The sequence below is a fragment of the Chlorocebus sabaeus genome, unplaced genomic scaffold (genome assembly GCF_047675955.1).
Source record: "Chlorocebus sabaeus isolate Y175 unplaced genomic scaffold, mChlSab1.0.hap1 unalloc_scaffold_235, whole genome shotgun sequence".
NCBI classification, from domain to species: Eukaryota; Metazoa; Chordata; class Mammalia; order Primates; family Cercopithecidae; genus Chlorocebus; species Chlorocebus sabaeus.
This window is the reverse complement of record NW_027327521.1, coordinates 304117-312500: the sequence shown is the minus strand read 5'-3', so window position 1 is coordinate 312500 and position 8384 is coordinate 304117. Positions and strand designations below refer to the sequence as shown.

The 8384-nt window shown below is 46.5% G+C and overlaps 1 protein-coding gene across 11 annotated transcripts in view; it reads right to left on the bottom strand.

Moving 5' to 3' along the window:
• The window catches only part of LOC140711153 (neuronal pentraxin-2-like), a 101683-nt gene extending 96631 nt beyond the window's left edge, over positions 1–5052 (bottom strand). For all 11 annotated transcript variants that reach the window (XR_012092286.1, XR_012092289.1, XR_012092284.1 and 8 more), the window contains exon 1: positions 4425–5052. Coding sequence is in view for 2 of the 11 variants with exons in the window: in XM_073014059.1 (XP_072870160.1) it covers positions 4425–4718 (294 nt within the window). In the remaining 9 variants the exon portion in view is untranslated. The remainder of the gene's footprint in view (positions 1–4424) is intronic.
• Positions 5053–8384: the final 3332 nt, after the last annotated feature.

Sequence of the window (8384 nt, the reverse complement as noted above, 5' to 3'; positions counted from 1 at the left end):
AAACTCCCCAGCTTCCAAGCAAGGTGGTTTGAGCAGAAAGACAGCTCTGGGGATGAAATGTGAGTATTTCCCCTGAACTTGGCTCTCCCAGCCTTTTCGGTTATGCCTGAGGTTACTGCCTCATCTTTAAGTTACGAATTAAGACTTGGTAAAATATATAAGGAGCTGAACTCATCAGAGAGGAAAGGGCCCTGCCTGGAGAGTCCGGGGTCCTGGACTGATGGTTTCGATGACTGACCTTGGGAAAGCAAAGAGCCACTGCAGGCCTTGGTTTTCTGTCTTGTAAAAATGACAAGGTCACAGCTGGGCATGGTGGTTCACGCCTGTAATCCCAACACTTTGGGAGGCCGAGGCGCGTGAATCACCAAGTCAGGAGTTTGAAACCAGCCTGACCAACATCATAAAACCGTGTTTCTACTAAAAAGACAGAAATTAGCCAGGCATGGTGATGTGCACCTGTAATCCCAGCTACTTAGGAGGCTGAGGTAGGAGAATCACTTGAAACCAGGAGGTGAAGGATGCAGTAAGCTGAGATCGGGCCACTGCACTCCAGCCTGGATGACACAGAGTGAGACTCCATCTCCAAAAAAAAAAAAAAACCTTGTCCTCACATCTTCAGAAAACAGCAGTAGTACTCCAGAGGAGTGTGAGGAGACAAGTGAAAAGCCCAAAAATAAGAAAAAGCAAAAGTTCCAGGAGGTTCCTCAGGAGAATGGAATGGAAGATTCATCTATCTCTTTCTCCAAACCCAAGAAAAAGAAATATTTTTCCAAGGAGGAGCTGATGAGTAGCAATCTTGAAGAGAACACTGGCAGCACCAATTTTCCCAAGAGGAAGCAGTCTTCACCCAAGGAGGAAACAGTTAATGACTCCGAAAAGGCAACAGAAGTGTCTCCAAGAAAAAGGAAATTCTCCAAAGAGGAGCCGGTTAGCAGTGGATCCAAAGAGGCCACGGGCAGCAAGAGCAGCTCCAAGGAGGAGAAAAAGTTCCATAAAGCAGCCCAGGAAGTTTAGAATGCAAATGGACATTCTCTGTGAGGTGGGGCATACCATTTCCCACATTTCCCACCCTGTGTGCTGTTCCCCAATAAAAACAAATTCACACACACACACACACACACACACACACAAATATATAAAAATAAGGTTGCAATAAATGTTCTGTGACGTTCCTTCTTTCCAGGATCAAACTTCTGTGATTCTACTTCTAACTTCATTCCCAGAGTGCCCTGTTGACCCTGACCCCTCAACCCTTTACAACTACGTCCACTGTAGTTGAAAGATCTGTATATTTGAAGACATCAAAGAGATACCACTACTGAAGACGTACCACAACTGAAGATGTACCATTTTGGTTGCAGTGACTTCACACAATCCAACCCACAAGTACAGAAAATACCAGCCCAGTGAAATGACAACCATCATGCTTTCTTTACTATTCATGTAATAATAGATATTAGCCTTCTATTTGGACCAAGCGTGGCAGTAGGCACTGTGAGGTGTTTCCTAAGAAGAATGTGATCTGTGGTGTGCACCTGTAGTCCCAGCTACTTGAAAAACTGAGGTGGGAGGACTGCTTGAGACCAGGAGTTCAAGACCAGCCTGGGCAACATAGTGTCACTGCACTCCAGTCTGGGTGATGAAGTGAGACTCTGCCTAAAAAAAAAAAAAAAAAAGAAAAAGAAAAGTGGGGTTGGCTACAAGTTTTTAGGTGACTTAGAGCAAGAGTAGAAGGGGGATAATTCAGTTGGAGGAAGTTAATTCATATAGAGCTTACGACTTCAAAACTCTTCTCACATCTTAAATATTTTACTGAGTGCCTACTATATGATAGGCACTGAGCCAGGTACTAGTATTTCTTCTTTCAAAGTCACTGTCAGCCATTCCAACAATGTCCTCATCAGCATCTTACAACACTTGCCCTCTGTGTCCTTCCCATGTTATAATCTTCAATCATAAATTCATCCAGCAAATATTTGTTGAGCACCTATAACATAACCAGCCCTGTGTTAGGGTTAGAGGAGATACACACACACACAAACATACACACACACACACACACACACGCTATGCTTCCAGCTTCTGGTGCAGGAATTAAAAAAAATTAAATAATGGGATAGAATTAAAATTCAAATATACTCTGAAAGAGACACAAAGATATTTTAATACCTAAAATATCTAATAAGGAAGAAAACCACTGTAAGAAATTACAAGATCATGCTTCTCCCCTCTTAGATTAACAGAGATCTTTCTAAGCGTAAAAGCAAAGGAAGAAAGAATAGTAAAATGCCAATAGTTCCAACCTCACAATTTTTTAAAAAGTACACACACACACACACACACACACACACACATACTACACACAATATTGACAAACATCTTTCAGGACAATTGGATGCTGTGAGTTTATGATTGAATGAGGCTCTTTGCTAGAAACTGAAAGATGATGAAACATCAAAAGGAAAACTGAAAGACAGATTGAGGCTCATAAACATCTCATCTATCGGACACAGCAGGAACCTAAGCTAAAACCAGGGCCTTCTGGAGCCTGGATCTGGAATCAGGGTTGGGAAGATATCTGAGATGAACCATGGCTCTGTTTGAAGATAGGGACTGACACGAAAGGAGACTGGAAAAAGTGCTGCAAATCCTAAGAAAAAAATTTTTAGATTATACATCTAATAAAGGGACTTTCATCTAGAATGTATATAGAACTCTTACAACTCAACAACAAAAACATAATCCAATTAAAAATATAATGAGATACCATCCCATACCAGCCAGAACAGCTATGATTAAAAAGTCAAAAAATAACAGATGCTGGGGAGGTTGTAGAGAAAAAGGAATGTGTTTACATTGTTAGTGGGAGTGTAAATTTAGTTCAACCATTGTGGAAGATAGTGTGGTGATTCCACAAAGACCTAAAGACAGAAATACCATTTGACCCAGCAATCCCACTACTGGGTACATGCCCAAAGGAACAGAAATCATTCTGTTATAAAGACGCATGCAGGCATGTGCTCACTGCAGCACTATTCATAATAGCACAGACATGGAATCAAATGACGGTCAATGATAGACTAGATGAAGAAAATGTGGTACATATATACTATGGAATACTATGCAGCCATAAAAAGGAACCAGATCACGTCCTTTGCAGGGACATGGATGGAGCTGGAGGTCATTATCCTTGGCAAACTAATACAGGAACAGAAAACCAAATATCGCACGTTCTCACTGGTAAGTGGGAGCTAAGTGATGAGAACACACAGACACATAGAAGAAAACAACACACATTGGGGCCTATCACAGAGTGGAGAGTAGGAGGAGGGAGAGGGTCAGGAAAAATAACTAATGGGTACTAGGCTTAATATCTGGGTGATGCAATAATCTATTCAATAAATATACATGGAACAAGTTTACCTATATCACACATCTGCACATGAACCCCTGAATTAAAATGAAAGTTAAAAAAAGAAAGCCCCCCCAAAATAGGTAAAGAATTTGAGTAGACATTTCTTAAACAAGACATACAAACGGCCAATGAACGCATGACAAGGTGCTCCACATCATTAGTTATTAGGGAAACACAAATCAAAACCACACTGAGATACCACTTCATACCCACTAAGATAATTATAATAATAATAAAAAAAAAAGATGGACAATAACGAGTGTTGGCTAGCACATGGAAAAAATGGAATCCTCATATGTTGCCTGTGGAAATGTAAAATGATACAGCTACTGTAAAAAACAATTATTCTCACAGTTTCTTTATCCATTACCCACGTGATGGGCATCTGGGCTGGTTCCACGGTTTTGCAATTGCGTATTTGCAGCTGAGCTCCCGTGGCAGCCTCCCAGCAACCCGCTGCGAAAGGTTAAAAAGTCATCTGGCAGCTAGATAAGAGGACTAAGTTCTGGTGCTCTACAGCACTGTAGGGTAAACACAGCTAACAAGAATTTATTATATCTTCTCAAATAGCTAGAAAACAGGATTTTGAAAGTACCCAACACAAACACAGCCTGCGGGAGCGCATCCCAGCTCTAGATTTGGAGATTTGCAAAAGGATAGAGGCTACCGCGTCCCCGGGTATTTGGCACCCACGGCCTGGCCACCTAGGTTCGCTAGCCCGGACCTCGGGAAGTGTTCGGCGGTCCTGCAGGCAGTCCCGGCGAGCAGGGTGGGGGTGAGGGGTGAAATTTAAACGTTTCCTTCCAGCAAGAGCAGGGGGTTGGGAAAGGATGCCACGCAGGGGACTTCCCGAGCAGGATGGAGACTCTCACCTTTCACCCTCAAGTCCAGCTCACCCCGCGGACGATCACACTCTTCCCAAGGCCATGCCTCCTTCCCCCGATCCTCCCGTGTCTTCCGCCCCATGGGAGCATCCCCATTTCCAGGTCCCCCGTCTTTCGCCCCCTACCTCGAGGCTCTTCAGGCGGTCCTTGAGGGTCTGCAGCGAGCGGCTGAAGTGCTCAGGACGTGGCCAGGGTCCCGCGGCAGGTCGCCCATAGTGTCCTTGCCCGTGGCCCTCCGCGTCGCGCGCCTTGCCGCCCGCGAGCCCCTGGCAGCGCGCTGGGTTGCCCGCGACCTCGTGAATGGCCTCGCGCGCGGGCGCGCCCAGCATCTCTTTCAGCGGTAGGACGGTCTGGCGCAGCTCCAGCACCGCAGCCCGCAGCTCCTCCTCGGGACTCAGCCCGCCGCCCTGTATGGGCATCGCCGGCAGCCGGTAGCCGGCGCGCACCGCCTCCGTGGGCAGCGCCGTGCACAGGAAGCGGCTGCCGAGCACCTGGCTGTCCTGGGCCCCGGCGGCCACGGCGAGCGCCAAGCCGCGACCAGCAGCGCCAGCATCGCGCCACCGCCGAAGTACTCAGCTCCGCATGGTCAGGCTGGCGCCCTTGGGGCGCTCCGCGGGAGGCGCTTTCGCTGCTGGCGATAGCAGCGGTGGCGTATGGAAGGCCGCCTGCACCACGGAGTCGGCGCCACCTGCACTACAGTGACCTCACTGGCCGCGAAGCGCTGTGCTCCCGCCGCGCTTCGCCCTTGCGCCCTCTCTTAAGCTGAGGGGGGATGGGCACAGGGAGCCGGCGCGTGGAGCGTGCGCCGCGAGCTGTGATTGGCTCGGCCGAGTGCGCGTCACGCAGTGGGCGGGGCGGGGGGGGCAGGGGGACTTCTCGGTGTGCAGCAGGTGGCTGGGCGGGAGGTAGCATAGGCCTGATCCTGAGACAAGAGCCTGAGGTCCGGAGCCCCATCTCAGGAAAGGAGGCCTGAGGTAGAAAACGATGTTGGGGCTGTCGAGAGCCTATAGGCTGGCTGTGCCCGGGAGCTCCTCGAACCCACACGAGGACGCGGGCGTCATGGACTGAGAAGTCAGGAGTCCATTGGTGCCCCGGTGCCCCTTCCTCAGAGTGGCTTCCGGCGCGGCCTGGGGCCTCGCTATGCGTTAGCAGCCGCCCTCAGGGAGGCGTTTTCCCCAGCAGGAGCAGCCCCCGCTACGCGGGACCCGAACCCTGGCCACCGTCGCGAGCCATCCCAGTCGCTAGGCGTGGACCTCCTCCTCAAGGCCCTGCCACCTCATTCTCGAGGCGGGAAGGAGCCGCAAGATGGCCGCCTGTGGATGCAAGGTCCCTGGGGTGAGCTCCTCGGCCCTGCCTCCACCCTCCACCCCGACTCGCAAAACGCTCGGGAAGAATCCACGGGGACCGGGACCAGGACCAGGCGCCGGATGCAGACCGGAAGGAAGGGACACCTGGAGTTGGAGACACAGTCACGAGGTCACTGCAGAGCCCTCGCGCGATTGTCCTTCGACTGCCCCCGGGCGGTGACCTTATTCAGCAAGACCTGAGCTGGAGAGTTGGTTGGGGGGAGGGGGTAGTCTTGGTGACATCCAACTGGAGTCATCGCGGTGGAGCCACGTGGCCAAACAGTGCCCCGTCCTTTTAACCAGGGGGCCCGTAGTGTCACCACTTCACCAAAGTGAGGCCACTGCCCTCAGCTTGGAGACAGCAGATATGAGCAGAAACTCCCAAAAGTCAGGAGCAAATTTGTTTTAGAATCTCTCCAAATATGTGGCTTAAAATAAGTTCAGAACGATTTTGATGCACAGCTACAGACTGAACTAGTTTACTGCACATTTATAAATGGAAATCTTTATTGTTTTTTGCTTTCTATGTTTTTAAGGAAAACTGTTACAAGGTCATTAATCAAGTTATCCATTATACCAGAAACAAATGGATTTGTCACTTGTGGACAAAAGCCGAGATTGATTCTGAAAGCAAATTGTATCAAAATAAATGAAATTATTATGATAATATCAACTAGACCACAGTGATTAATCTCTAGAAACCAAATTCTGACCTGCTTTACACTTCAAACAATAGCTTCTGTTATGTAAATAGTTGTGGGGTTTTCAAGGATATTATTGCTAAATTACAAGAAAAGTTCTATTCATGAAAATCTCTTCGTAGATAAAAAAGGAAAGACAGGAACCTGGTCTACAAGGTATCCAAAGCAGAAGACAATGGAAGTGATGATGGTTCAGGTAAGAATATTCATTAGCAGAAAAAGGTATGGATGGGAGATTTGGGGTGAGTAATGGGCTCATGTTTCTGTTAGCCTGCATCCCCAGGAGGTGTTAGTCCCACCTTGTAACTATGACCTTGACTGGACTCATTGTTCCCACATCCTTTTTCAGCTGGTTAGAAACTCTTTTAAAGTTCAAATAAGCCTACATATGCACGAATTACAATAATGAAGGCAACAGGGTTGTGAAGTACTTTATGCCTTGTTACATTTCAGATGATTCATAAGGCACCAAATCCAGACGTTTTCAAAATTATTCAGATAATGATGTGACTTTTCCATTTTCACTCATAGCTTTGATATTCCTCTTTGTTTGTAGACCTAGGTGGCCCCTAATTGGATGTGTCAATAGAGTATTATCATCCCTATATTGTTCCATATAGCCTTTCTTGACCCACAGACTGATCCATTCATATTTGCAACTACTTGAAATAGAAGCTTGTTCCCCTAATAATTAAACAAAATCAAGTCTATTTCCAGAATTCTAATTTCCTCCTGAACAAAGAAAGCAGTGTACAAGAGTAAAAATAGCATATATCCCAATATAATTACTGCTAAACGTCTTAAAGGAGATTCCAGTATGAGAAGTGATCAGTGAAATTACCAAAGCTCAAATGGAAAGACCTAGACATTTGAAATGTTATTTTCTTTGGAGGCCATATAATTAGAGGCTTAGTTAACAGACTATATGCTCTTTACAGTTTTATTTTATCTTCCTGGTGCAATGAAAAGTCTGCTGGTTTAGGCATGAGGGATCCAGTGCTAATTCCATCTCTGTCACTAGCTAAGTGGTTTAGGGCAAGTCATTTCTCTTCTCTGGACTTCAGTTTCCTTCCATATAAGATAAGGGGATTAGACTCAACTCTCTAAAGGTGCTTCAGCTGTACTCAAGGACTTGGTAGTTTGGAAAAGAAGGAATCACTGTTGGTGTGAGGAACGTTTCAGAAACTTGTTTTTTTCTGTGTGTGTTATGAACCACCTGTAACCAAAGGTGAATGTGGAAAGGCAGGATTGTTGTGTAATACAACAGGTAAACCTTCATACACGGAGATGCTGTAACTGTGGTTAAATCCTGCTCTCCACAACATGAAGGTTCATACTGGATTCACTCACAGCACAACAACCTTGTCTACCTGAAAGATCCTGCATGTATGACTTATGCTCTCCATGAGGATGGTTATGTGAGTAGCAGAGACCACAGCCCACAGATTTTCCTCCACTTGAAAAGTTGTGCAGATCTGCAGCAATGAATCAGCTCCACCTAATCTCTTAGTGTAACTGATGCTGCAGCATAGTAAACACCCACTCATTCACGATGTCAGTTGGTCCCACGTGAGCTGTGAGCCCAGTATGGACTTAAACCGTGTGCTGGATATCCTGATGAGCTCATTCGGCCTCCATTTTATTGCCCCATCTGTTTGGTTCTCTTGTTCTTCTCACATGCATTTTTATCTTCGTCTTCTGAGAAATGTGCTAATTTCCACCATAGTGTGAGAGGAGCCAGTCTTAGGGACTGTCCTCGGTGCTGAATTTCAATAGGAAAGGGGAAATGGGATGTGTGTGTGTGTAAAATTCAGTGCGGATAAAACAGAATTTGGAAGCTCCAGAGGATCCCTACTACACACTTTTATGCTTAAAATGCTAAGACGCTTTCAAGAGTGGATTTTTTTTCACTAGATTGAACAGCGTGGTAGCATGAAAAGAGCTTGAGCTTTGCAGTCAGACAGCTTTAGTTTCGGTTCCACTTTTATGACTTGCCATTTAACCTTGAGAGAATGATTTAACCTCTCTCAGCCTCACA